This window comes from Arvicola amphibius, chromosome 10 (genome assembly GCF_903992535.2).
Source record: "Arvicola amphibius chromosome 10, mArvAmp1.2, whole genome shotgun sequence".
NCBI classification, from domain to species: domain Eukaryota; kingdom Metazoa; phylum Chordata; class Mammalia; order Rodentia; family Cricetidae; genus Arvicola; species Arvicola amphibius.
The window spans coordinates 92,817,015-92,830,117 of NC_052056.1; the positions used below are offsets into that span (position 1 = coordinate 92,817,015).

A 13,103-nucleotide genomic window follows, 5' to 3' on the forward strand; every position below is an offset into this window, starting at 1 on the left:
AGTGCTCTTAACCGCTGAGCCATCTCTCCAGCACCCAACATTCCCCCTTTTAAGAAGTTCTACAGCCTTCTGAGTCTGCCACCAGCTGAAGACCAAGTGTTGAAACACATGAGCCTATGGGAGACATTTTACATTGGAAGCATAACACTCTGGGAGTATTATTTTCCTTTCTTTGAACATCTTGTTACATTTATTTAGCTATGTGTTGTGTGTGTGCTCACGTGACATGACATACCAGCTGTATGGAGGTCAGAGAACAACTTGGTGGGAATCAATTCTCTCCTTTCACAATGTGGGTCCCGGGATTGAACTCAGGTCCTTGGGCTTGGCGGCAAGAGCCTTTGCTCTTTGAGCCATCATTGTAGAGCAAATTGGCTAGTAAGACTAGCCATATTGGCGATCTGTGTGAGCTTGATGGAGAGACCCTGCTTCAGGGTAGAAAGTTGAAAACTAATCAAAGATAATTCTGGGTCTCTCTCTCTCTCTCTCTCTCTCTCTCTCTCTCTCTCTCTCCTCTCTCTCTCTCTCTGTCTGTCTCTCCCTCCCCCTACCCTCCGCAAACACACAAGAGTTAAATTACTCTTTAAAAGTCTTTCCTAGTTCAAGTAGTTCAGATACAGGATATTTTAGTTTCCCTTCTGTTGCTGTGGTAAAGTGTGACAAAGAGAAACTTCGGGGATAAAAGGTTTATGTTAGTTCAAGGGTGATAGCCCGTTACTGCGGGGAAGCCAAGGCAGCAGGGACTTGAAGCAGCCAGTCATACCCATGAAATGAGTGCATGTCTGCTCATTAGTGCTCAGCTCACTCTCTGTATTTTTATAGTTTCGGATCCCCTGCCTAGGGAATGCTGCTGCCCATAGTGGACTGGGTCTTTTCCCATCAGTTCAATCAAGACAACCCCTGAAGTCATCCCTGTAGACCAACCTGATCAAGATTAGCTCTCATTGGGACTCCTGTTCTTGGTGATTCTCCACTGGGTCAAGACAACAAAACTTTCACACCGAGTACTTATTAATTATCATGGTTCCTGTACTGGCCGTTATGAACCCCTCCATTGGCATACTGAATTAAGGATTTTCCCTTCTTGGGCATTAAAGATCGGGCCTGTTGGGTATTTTCCTTCACTCCTAACTTGCTGTCTCTGAATCCTCACTGATTCCTCCCATGGGTTCCAAGCTTTTAGAACCGGATAAGAGCTCCTCAGCACAGACTGAATTATCTTTCCTTTGGATACTGTCAGCTGTGGGAAATGGCAAGACAACACCTTCGTCTCACTCTTCCCTTCTCCTCACATTTCTTGCCAAATCCGAGGCTAATGCAGAGGAGGACACCCACCTGCCTCCCTCCTGTTGTAATTCTTCCCTTATATGGGGAAATTTGATCTGGGAAAACAGCCGAGACTCGGTGTCGTGTCTCATCTCCCACAGCAATGGCCACACTATGGGTGCCTACCACCCCGTTCCATATGTGCCACTGCTAGAGACTGCCATGGACCCTGTAGTTCATCAACTTTTCAGAGGGCATGCCTGTGTTAATCAATGTTATCGTCTGGAGAGGGACTTCAGATAGCCATGTTTTCAGTTTTGAATGAGTTTATCAAGTACATAGGAAGGCAAAGCAAAAGAATAAATACCAAGTGACAGATAGATAGATAGCAAAACAATTGAACTGTGTTCTCAAAATACCCAGCACGAATCAGCTAGGGAAGTCATGGGGAAGCGGCCAGCTGGAGTTCCCAATAAAGAGAGTCCTGGGCAGAGCGGAGTGTCCCTTTGGGTGACACTTCCAAGGAAAAGAACAAATAACAACAGCTAAAGATAAAAATAAGCAAACCACGAGCCATGGCATCCAGCAGGAACCGTCGGGTGAAGCTGCAGCAGTGACCGGAAGGGAATCTGCATTGACCCTTCATCCCACGGCTGAGTTTCTCATGGCTGAGCATCCAGCTCCTCTCTCCCACTGCGGAGAATTTTGTATCATGGGGTGAGCACTAGGGACCTCTTTTGGGAATGGGTCACCTTCCGGCTTTTCTCGGGCACATGGTATTTTTACTCTTGGCTGGTTTTCGGGTTCTCTTTCCCTTCCTGTCACAGAGATGGGGAGGGGTATGGGGTCATAGAGGATACTTGACATAAACATGCTTGGGTGTCAAGTTGGGGAACAACCTCACTTTCAGAACCAGTTTAGTGTTGAACTCAAATAACACACAGCACTTTACTGATAGAATATACATTACCACACGGCAGACCCAGTCTTCAAGGAGGTGTCTAACCCATATCATACAGAGGATATAAAAATATGCCACTATTAGACAAGTCAGTCCTGGCTCCGGTCTTAGCACCCATTTCCGGGTGCAGCAAGGAGGTGCACCTCCATACAGGGGAAGCTACCGTGGTTGCCCCCCATAGATCCTCTGTTCTCAGTTGGCTCTACCTCAGTTGCCTGGCTTATCACCCACCCATAGCAGGGACTGTACAGCTAACACATCTTTGGTGCTGTGAGCCTGTCCCCGTTGGGGTGCTAATTGTGTTGTGTGCTTTCTTCTTGATAGATCTGCACAGATATCCCTTTACTCCTGAGACAGGGCATTGATGAGAGACCAGAGAAATGATTCCACCCAAGCCTGGCTTGAACTAGAGAATCCACAGGGGCCACTTAGGGGGACGTAGATGATTCAGGCAGCTGTACCACTGATTAGCCAACCCTGACGTGAGTGACCACTCGTGGCAGCTATGTGACTGGAATTTCTAGACTTGCAGGTGCTCCACCACAGTTTCCTCTCCTAGCAAAGCAGCTGCTATCTTCATGAGATTAGCTCCGTCTGCCTGCTGGCATCCATCCCTGCGGAGCCTGTGGATCCTCACCTGACTGTCCAGCAACTCTTCCCAGAATGTGTATGCGATTTTCTGCCCTCATTTCCCAAGACACTGTGGTCTCTAGAAGTAGGAGGGTACACAAACTAGGGGAAGTGGATTAACAGGGGCTCCATGTGTGGTGATGTGGAAGCCATCATTTGGTTTTAGGGGAAGACTTCCTAGTATGGCAGCTTTGGGATTAGCCCCACTCCTGTCGACGCTCTGTAAGTAAGTCCCATAAACTCATTGGTTCCCCAGGGTGAATTTTGGTGAAATCGTACTTTGGTTTGTCATTGGGATTTTGGGAGGAGGGAGTAGACATTTAAATCTCCCGGGGGAGGGAAGGAATTCTCCCAACACTCCCTTCTCCTCCTAGGAGGGAATGTTTCAAATTAGAGGAAATAACTGTAGGCTAGGTCATGTCTATGCGATTTCTGATGGAGATGTTAGAGCTGGCCTTGAAACTAGGAATGGTCACACATGATTATAATCTCTGGAGTTGAGACAATTGGATTGTGAGCTTGAGGCCAGCTTGGGTTATGGAAGGAGACCTTGTCCCAAATAAGCAAATAAAGAACTGACCTGGTATACAAGTCCTGGGCTTATGCTAAACTTAACAAGTTGGAAGTTAATCATTAAGATATACGGTATTACTTTCCTTTCCCATTTCTTTTCTCTTTTTCTTTTTCTTTTTCTTTTTCAAGACAGGGGTTCCCTGAGTAACAGCTCTGGCCGACCTGAAACTTGCTTTGTAGACCCAGTTGGCCTCAAACTCACAGAGATCCACTTGCCTCTCTTCCCAAGTGCTGGGATTACAGGTATGAGCGACCAGCTGGTATTAATTTTTTAAAAAATATTTATTTATTTATTATGCATACAATATTCTGTTTGTGTGTATGTCTGCAGGCCAGAAGAGGGCACCAGACCTCATTACAGATGGTTGTGAGCCACCATGTGGTTGCTAGGAATTGAACTCAGGACCTTTGGAAGGGCAGGCAATGCTCTTAACCACTGAGCCATCTCTCCAGCCCCAGTATTAATTTTTTATCACACTTATTTATGTAGCATCCATTTAGTAACACACAAATTTGAGGGTCAGAGACACAGGTAAGAGTCAGTTCCCGCCTTTCACCGTGGGGGTTCGGGATTTGAACTCATGTTGTCAGGCTTGACAGCAAGTTCATTAACCTGATGAGACAGCTTGCTGGTCCCTCTGTGGTATTTAAAGTCATGAGCTGGTCTGGGGTTGTAGCTCAGTGGCGGGGCATTGCCTAGTATGTATGATGTCCAAGGTTTAACCCCCAGAACCATGAAACAAACTAACAAACAACTTATGAGAAACCAAGGCAGGGAATCCTAGGTCTCGAGATTAGGGCTTGCCAATTTGGAGGCAGAGGATGTCATACCAGCAAGTGATTTTTTTTCCCTTCGGATTGAAGTACTGGAAAGATGCATGGATGGATGGATTTCCTTTTCCACTTTCTTGGAGAAGCTGGGGTTGCCTTCACTGCAGCTCTCCTGAAAGGTATCCAGAAACTTCAGTGGCCTTCTGAGGGTTCTTTTTTTTTTTTTTTTGTCCGAGACAGGGTTTCCCTGTAGTTTCTAGAGCCTTTCCTTGAACTAGCTCTTGTAGACCAGGCTGGCTTCGAACTCAGAGATCCGCCTGCCTCTGCCTCCCGAGTGCTGGGATTAAAGGCGTGCGCCACCACTGCCCGGCCTGAGGGTTCTTGAGTTAGCTCTCCCTCCACCCTATCCCCGGTGTTGAGAATGAGTCTCCACCTCTGATTTCCCAGTCCCAGGCCCTCACTAGAAAACTGCAGGTAGACACTCTAACATTGAACCAAGTCCAGACCCCTCACTTGGGGATTCTAGGCAGGAGCTCAACTGCTTACTTATATCCCCAAGTAACAACAGCTGAATTGGGTCAACAGCCTCCTCACTCTATCCTGGGCAGTAGATAGTCCTCACATTAGAACCAATGTACCACTGGGCCAGAAGTTGAAAGCAGAGGATAACGCACCAAGGTGGCTGAGGAGATGGCTCACTCGATGGAATGCTTGCTGTGCAGGCGTGATGATCTGAGTTCGATCCCCGGAACTGGGCTCTTGGGAAGTGGCAGGGGTGGTGGTGATGGAGCAAACACAAGCTAGCCTGCTTGGTGAGTGGACAGCCCATGGAGGGTAACACTCAGGGTTTTCCTCTGGTGTCTATGCACACCTGGGTGTACTTGCACACGCACCAACACATACACATAAAGCAAAGAAACCCAAGACAATTTCCTTTAAAAGGTTTTCATTTATTAGTCTTTTCTAAAGCAGTTAATTTTCTTTTCTTATTTTGTTTTTGTTTTTAAAAAAATGTGTGTTTCATCCAGAGTTATACCAAAGCGATTAAAATGAATTTTCTCCTGAGGATACAGCTCCTCAGACTAGAAAAGGTCCCCCCCCCCCAATTAACCATAAAAATAAAACCCAAAAGCACACCAACAATCAAACATCATCCCCAAATATCCAGGACAAAAAATAAAATATTTATTGATCTATCACAGCGAAACACAAAGAGGTGGGGTGGTGGGACATGCTCGGTAATGGAGTGGCTCCAGGAAGGGACTGGGGGATACAGTACTGCATGTGGGGAGGATAGTCCCGCCCCAGCTCACACAACCCCTCGCACCCCAGGCCAGCATTTGGGGTGTGTGGCGGGCGTGGGAACAGGGTACAGACTGCCATGACGGGGGTGAACCAGGTTGAAAGTAGGTGTGCCCAGCCAGCTAGTGGCCCTAGGCAGTCGGGATGGACGGATGGATGGATTGATGAATGGGTGGGGTAAGTGGATCCCACAAGAACAAGGGAGCTATTCCCAGTGTGGGGAGCCTTCCCGACTCCAAGATGTCCCAGATGTGGGAAATAGCTACTGGTAGAGGGAGATAGGGCCAAGGGACCCAAAGAGAGAGGGATTGTGTCATCAAATCCAGCATCAAGGCTTTCGGCACTTGGGTACCAATGGGATGCCTCCAGGGATGGCTCCTGATGGGCAGGGGAGGTGGGACTGCCCAACAAAGGTGTGCACCATCTTAATAGAGGGGTTTCAATGAAGGGAGGGTCCCCCTGGGATACTCTTCCCTCCTCCCTCCCCCCACGAAAAAGAAGCACCAACATGTAGCACCAATTTCTCTTGGAGATGGAGACTGTGTGGAGGGATCCTGGGTGGGAAGAGATGGGGCACCCGCCCTGGCCTCTGATGGAGGGGGGGATATTTCTGGTTAGGGGTACGTGGCCGCTGCTGTCTGGTTTCCTTGTCCTGTGGGTTTCTAAGGCCACTGGCCTGTTGTCCCCTCCCAGGTGGGGGTCAGAGGGATGGAGTAGGGGGCAGTCATGGAAGGTTTACATTCTCCACCAAGCAGTAGCACCAACGTTGATGAGGTCGCGAGTCAGGGGTCTCCAGAAGATCACTTCCTCTTCCGGCCACAAGATTTCCCAAAGCAGCCCCCACCTGGGTTGGAAGGAGGCATAAACAGTTATGGTCAGCTTGGTCCCTTTGGGCTACTTTGAGTCTCTGTCTCCTCTGGCTTCCAGAGGCTCATAGCTCAAGCTGGCCATGAATTCAGTATGGAGCTGAGGATAGCCTTGAACTCACGATCCTCACGTCTCTACCTCCTGAGTCCTGAAATTACAGGCACCCACCACCTTGCTTGGTTTTATGCTGTGCCGAGGAGGAAACCTAGCTCATGCTAGGCAAGCGTTCTATCCACAGGGCTGTATCCTCAGCCAACCTGCTTGCTCTCTCTTTTTGTATGGGGGTGGAGCTGTTGCGATTGTCTCCTTACGGAGTTCATGCTGGTCTCTAACTCAAAATCCTGCTGCCTCAGCCTCCTGAGTGCCCTGTTCAACAAACCTGGCCATAGATGACCTGGGGTAGGGAGGTACCACAGATTGGTGCACAGCCATCATGCAGTTTCGGCTAGATGTGGCCTGTTAGCGCCACCTGGTGGCACCAAGCAGATGGCCCATCCTGGAAGTCCTCACTGTCGCTTTAAGTCCTAGGCTCTTCTGTGCCAGTGTAGGCACAGCAAAGGGATATGGATAAGAATGTCCAGGTCACACTGGAGGTGAGCATGGAGGGTCCTAGACTTGATCCAAGCTCTGACGATCTGCATGGAGGTGCCTCTGCTCTAGCCCAGGCTGGTGGGATGCGAATTGATCTCTGATTTTGCCTCTTTCTTCCCTATGGACAAATTCTCTACTTACCTTGGTATCCCAGGGCTCCAAGGGCTCCTCCATAGGGTTTCGGGGGTTTTCCTGTGGGGATTGGTAGCAAAGGATGAGATAGGGTAGATCCTGGGCTCCCCTACCTCTTCCAGCATCCTCACCGTGTGCTAGCTCTGGCCTGTTTTTGTAGGCTCCCAAGACCTCCCTGCCAGTCAGCGCACCCACCCTGGTGGGTTCTTACTCCCCAGAACCAAACTACATAGTACTAGGGATGGAACCTGGGTCTAATGCATTCTCGGCAAATGCTCTACAGATGAGTCCACCTCAGCCCCTCACTGGGGGATTCTAGGCAGGTGCTCTACTACTGACCCACACCCCAGCCCCTCACTGGGGGATTCTAGGCAGGGGCTCTACCACTGACCCACACCCCAGCCCCTCACTGGGGGATTCTAGGTAGGAGCTCTACCATGGAGCCATGCCCTGTCTCCTCATTGGGAGATTCTAGGCTGGTACTCTACCACTGAGTAATGCTCCCAGCCTCTTATGAGGCGATTCTAAGCACCTGCTCTATTATTGATTTACATCATCAGCCCTTTAAAAAGTGTTTATGAGTTTGAGGCCAGCCTGTTCTACAAGAGCTAGTTCCAGGACAGGCTACAGAGAAACCCTGTCTCAAAAAACAAAAAAAAATTGTTGATAAAAAACTTTGAGACAGAGTTTTGCTAAGTTGATCAAGTTGTCTGCAACTCTCTCTGTAGCCCAGGCTAGTCTTGAACTTTGATCCTTCTGTTTCACTCCCATCTGCACCTCCCCTCCCCCCCCCCCGCCAAAGCTAAGATTCCTTCCACCAACATGGCTAGTTTATATCTTTTTACTGCAGACTCACCACCAACTCCCAGGCCCCCAGCACCACCACCTATGAAGTAAGAAGAAGAGCTGTTAATGTGGGCGCACTTCTGGGAGCCCCTCATGCCCTCCCTGATTGGAGCAGGACATGGAACACAAGAAGGGTCAAGTCCGCCGGGCGGTGGTGGCGCACGCCTTTAATCCCAGCACTCGGGAGGCAGAGGCAGGCGGATCTCTGAGTTCGAGGCCAGCCTGGTCTATAAGAGCTAGTTCCAGGACAGGCTCTAGAAACTACAGGGAAACCCTGTCTCGAAAAAACCAAAAAAAAAGGGTCAAGTCCTGGGCTTGGGTAGCAGGAGTCTTCAGTAGTCTCTGGTGTACAAGAGCTAGTTCCAGGACAGGCTCTAGAAACTACAGGGAAACCCTGTCTCGAAAAAACCAAAAAAAAAAAAAAAAAAAAAAAGGTCAAGTCCTGGGCTTGGGTAGCAGGAGTCTTCAGCTTTATCTCTGCTCACTGTTTGACCTTGAAACAGTGTTTAGCAGTCTCTGAGCTTCAGTTTACCTCCGGAGAAGTATGATAGGGAAATTACTCGACTCCCAGGGACCTCAAGAGGTGTGAAAGATGCTTTAGAAAAGCTGGTGTAGTGTCCCCTGTCCTTAGAAGTGTCCTTAGGTTAATTAGATCAGGGCCTGGCCTCCTCTTGGGGGTCTCCTGCAGACATTAGCTCAACTCTCCTAAGCGAATGGAGCAGAGGAGAGCAAAGGGCCTGGCAGAGCCAGGACAGGGCCCCAGGGCAGGATGCTTGGGCATACCTGGGTAAATAGGAGAAAGTCCAAAGCCAGGTCTTGCTGCCACTCCTGCAGGAGAGATTCGGGATTGGTGATGATAGTGGCAGGCCACGTTCTGGCCGTGTCACCTGGCCTTGATGCCTGGAACCAGCTCCTTCCCATTATCTTGCCCTCCTGAAGCCACATTCTTTGTGTTGCATGCATGCGTGCGTGTGAGTATGTGTGTGCGTGTGTGTGTGCTTTTGCTCTCTACCTTTCACTTTGAGGCAGGGTCTCTCACTAACCCTTCTTTCTGTTCACCAGTTTGGCAAAAGTAGCTAGACCAGCAAGTCCCAGGGATCCTCCAGTCACTGCCTTCCCAGCTCGCAAATTTTATGTCCGTAATGGGGATTGAACTCAGGTCTTCATGCCTACTCAGCGAGAGGGTGAGTGCTTTACTGATCCCGGAAGTCACTTTCTTAGTTAAACTTGCCCTTGTCTTATCTGCCTCTGTGGTGTCTTGTGCCTTTGTTCAGAGCTTGGTTGCATTATCCTCCGCTCGTGGGGAGGGCACTCCCTCTGCCCCATTTGTTTCCTGACCTAGAGTGATTTGTCCATCTCCGACCCTGGGCCCTCATGTGAATTCCATGTCTGGTACCCTGTTGTTTATTTCCTAGAGCCAGGCAGAGCTAAGAACAACGCTAGAGCTGGTCATACCTCCACCTGGGAATGGCCTGGCTCCTAGGACACCTCCAAGGCCAGCAGCACCTGAGGAGAGGACAGAGAGGTGTCAGGATGAGACACAGGGTGGTGGGGATGACATCTTGGACAAGACCTTTTGGGAGTACCATGAGCTGGGCAGGTGTGGGTGACGGTGATGGTGATGGGAGTAAAAACCTGTGTTGGGGAGGGGGAGGGCAGGGAGGAAACTCACCATATTTGGCTGCTTTAGCAGCTGCAGCTGGGGATACACCTAGGGGAAACAGACACAGGAGGGCTCAGGAAAGCCACCTCTCCCTGCCACTCAGGCCGTCTTAGCTAATCTATTCATCAGCATCTGCCCATGACATGTCTTCCCTATCCCACCATTCCATCATCTCTTCTCCTTCACACACCTATCGTTCTAATAGCCTCGTGTGTGTATGTGTGTGTGTGTGTGCTAGAGATGGAATCCAGGGTCTCACACACACTATGCAAGTGTTCTACTATTGAACGATGCTTCTGGCCACTTACTAGTAGGGGAGTCTAGGCAAGCACTCTACCACTGAGCCACACCCCAGCCCCTCACTGGGGGATTCTAGGCAGGGGCTCTACCACTGAACCACACCCCAGCCCCTCACTGGGGGATTCTAGGCAGGGGCTCTACCACTGAACCACACCCCAGCCCCTCACTGGGGGATTCTAGGCAGGTGCTCTACCACTGAGCTACACTCCTAGACCTCCAGTAGTTTATATTAAGCATAAGGCTTGTTTAGGTAGGAGACACATGGGGGGGCGGGCAGAGAGAGAGATCCACCATGGTGGTAGAGATTTTGGGGATGTAATTCCTCTCCAGTCTTTGACTTTTCTTGTCTGAGAAATGGGTCTGACCATCATTATGCTAATGAGCCCTCGCCTGTAGTAGTTGGTGGATTGAAAGATAGAGAAGATGGATTTTGGTACCTCTACGTCAGTGGGCAGACCTGGCTCTTACCTGCTTAAGCTTTCTACCCCTTTGTTTCAAGTAGGGTCTAATATAGCCTAGGCTGACCTTGAACTCACTGTGTAGCCCAGGTTAGCCTCCAACTAATGATCCTCCCGCCCTGGCCTCCCTAGTGCTGGGATGACACGTGTTTGTCCTCACTTGTCTTCAGTATGTATATCTTTCTCCCGCTCAGACACCTCATTCACTCCTTACCTCCAAGGCCTGCAGCACCGGGGATTGCTCCACCAGCCCCCAGTCCACCGGCTCCCAGTCCACCGGCCCCCAGTCCACCGGCCCCCAGTCCACCGGCCCCCAGTCCACCGGCTCCACCAAGACCTGGGGAGAGACCCATGCATTACACACACTGGTCAGAAGCTTGTAATTAGGCCCTGTTGCCAAGGGAATCCCTGAGCTCCCAGGTCACTTCTGGTGTACCTAATGACCAGGAAATGGCTGGGCCCTAGGGACTCAGGGATAGGCCAGGAAGGCTGAATTTTTACTCACCATACTGGGCAGCCTTGGCAGCAGCCTTGGCAGCAGCAGCAGCAGCAGCAGGTGCAGCTCCTGGGGACACAGAGGGACTCAAGGAGGGACTGCTTCAGGGGTCTCAGTCTCCACCCCCAGCCAGTTCATTTTCAGGAGAGCAAAAACATACCTGCTACACCACCTGGAACACCAGCCCCACCGAGACCCCCAGGCCCTCCGAGGCCACCAGCACCTCCAAGACCTCCAGCACCCCCAAGGCCACCAGCTCCTGCTGCTCCTATGGAGAGAGGACTGAGGGTCAGTGCCCATATATTTGTTTGTTGATTTGAGACCAGGTTACTTAGAGCTCAGGTTGTCTTTGGGCTTCTCTGTGGCTGAAGATTGACTTTGAACTGATTTCCCTGCCTCCACTTTCCAAGTGCTGGGATTTCCAGGCATGAGCTCCGATGCCTGGAACATTTTCCTTTTGGCTTTGGCTTTATTTGTTTGTTTTTGTTTTTCCAGACAGGTGTGTATGTGTGTGTACATACAAACATACATAGCACTGGCTGTCCTGCAACTCATTCTGTAGACCAGACTGGCCACAAACTCACAGAGATCCACCTGTGTCCATTTTTCGAGTTCTGGGATTAAAGGTATGTGCAACCACTGCCTGGCTCCTTTTTTTAAAAAATCTTTTTCTTTTTTTCCCTAGTGAGACAGGATCTCACCAAGTGGCAGAGACTGGCCTTGAACCCATGCTCTACCTATCCCATCTCAGCCTCATGAGTGTAGGGATGACAGGTCTGTGCCAACATGCCTGCCTTCAGTCCCCTATGTCTGAAAGATGTGTTCATGCCTTAGGGCCATAAAGTATAAGAGAGGCCTTTGGGATTCTAGGCAAGCCCTCTACCCCTGAGTCACACCTCCAGGCTCTCACTAGAGGAGTCTAGGCAAGCACTCTCTCACTGAGACATGTTGTCTGCCCTTTGTGGGGGATTCTAGGCAGGGGCTCTACCACTGAGCCACACCCCAGCCCCTCACTGGGGGATTCTAGGCAGGGGCCCTACCACTGAGCTACACCCAGCCCCTCACTGGGGGATTCTAGGCAGGGGCTCTACCACCGAGCCACACCCAGCCCCTCACTGGGGGATTCTAGGCAGGTGCTCTACCACCGAGCCACACCCAGCCCCTCACTGGGGGATTCTAGGCAGGTGCTCTACCACCGAGCCACACCCAGCCCCTCACTGGGGGATTCTAGGCAGGTACTCTACCACTGAGCCATGTGCTTATCTCTCTATTGATTTTCTGAGACAAGCTCTCCCCATTTAGCCCATGCTGTCTTTGAACTTGAGATGCTCCTGCCTCAGCCTTCCAAATGCTGACCTTACAGGTATGGTCCACCATGCCCCGCAGTCACACCAGCTTTGCAGATGAGAAGGTTGAGGCAAAGGAGAGGTTTTGAACATACACAAAAATGCTGTGTTCAAGGTCCTAAGGCAGATGACCCAATGGCTGCTCTTCCAGGGAGTCCTTGGTGTATTTCCCTGGCACTGTCTGTTGACTAGGGCCAAGAGCAGCCAGCAAGGAACTTCAGAGAAAGCTGTGGGTGACCAGGGGCTGTGTGTGTGTGTGTGTGTGTGTGTGTGTGTAGCTGAGGAATGGGATTTTCCGAGGTGGAAACTGGCCTTAAGTGGACGAACTGTAGCCAGTTGGCGCATCCCTGGTAGAGGCCCCCCTGCCTGGCTCTTGAGGAGGCCAGGAATGTGGGGGTCACAGACAGTGTGGGTCTGGCCAGAGTGCCAAGTGGCAAGGCAGGCAGGTCTGCCACGTCTTCCAGGCTGGCGGGTGTTAGGCAAAGTCACGCTGGCAGGAAAGGAGGGAGGAGGCCTGGGGATGCCTGTGCAAGGAAGGAGTATCCACAACTCCACAGGCCAAAGGGTGGAGCAGAGGCTGACGCTGCTGAGCCTTGTGGGACCAACAGCTATAAGCCTCCCCCTGCACCAAGAAAACTGTCAGTGTCATAGTGAGGTTTGGAGATATGACAGCTGTTGTGAGTGACACAGGGTTTCCTATAGCTTAGGTTGGCCTTGAACTCTCCGTGTAGCCAAGGGTGACCTCCTGCCTCCCCTTTCCAAGAGCAGGGATTATAGGTGTTTACTGGCATGCCGGCCACTGACAGGTGACTGACACAGAGGTCAATAGGCAGGAGCTAGGTCTGCGACCGTCATTCAGATCTCCCCAGCTAGCCTTTCTCTGTGCTGAGTCCTATTCTGT

At 50.6% G+C, this 13,103-nt stretch overlaps 1 protein-coding gene across 1 annotated transcript in view; it reads right to left on the minus strand.

Annotated features, from left to right (window-relative positions):
* Positions 1 to 5,130: 5,130 nt before the first annotated feature.
* The window catches only part of Eln (elastin), a 33,220-nt gene continuing 25,247 nt past the window's right edge, over positions 5,131 to 13,103 (minus strand). The window contains exons 28-36 of the mRNA XM_042055838.1: positions 11,017 to 11,124; positions 10,866 to 10,925; positions 10,575 to 10,697; positions 9,612 to 9,650; positions 9,395 to 9,445; positions 8,723 to 8,767; positions 7,950 to 7,979; positions 7,103 to 7,153; positions 5,131 to 6,347 (exon numbers count right to left, since the gene is read on the minus strand). Of these exons, the coding sequence (XP_041911772.1) occupies positions 6,304 to 6,347; positions 7,103 to 7,153; positions 7,950 to 7,979; positions 8,723 to 8,767; positions 9,395 to 9,445; positions 9,612 to 9,650; positions 10,575 to 10,697; positions 10,866 to 10,925; positions 11,017 to 11,124 (551 nt within the window). The 3' untranslated portion in view covers positions 5,131 to 6,303. The remainder of the gene's footprint in view (positions 6,348 to 7,102; positions 7,154 to 7,949; positions 7,980 to 8,722; positions 8,768 to 9,394; positions 9,446 to 9,611; positions 9,651 to 10,574; positions 10,698 to 10,865; positions 10,926 to 11,016; positions 11,125 to 13,103) is intronic.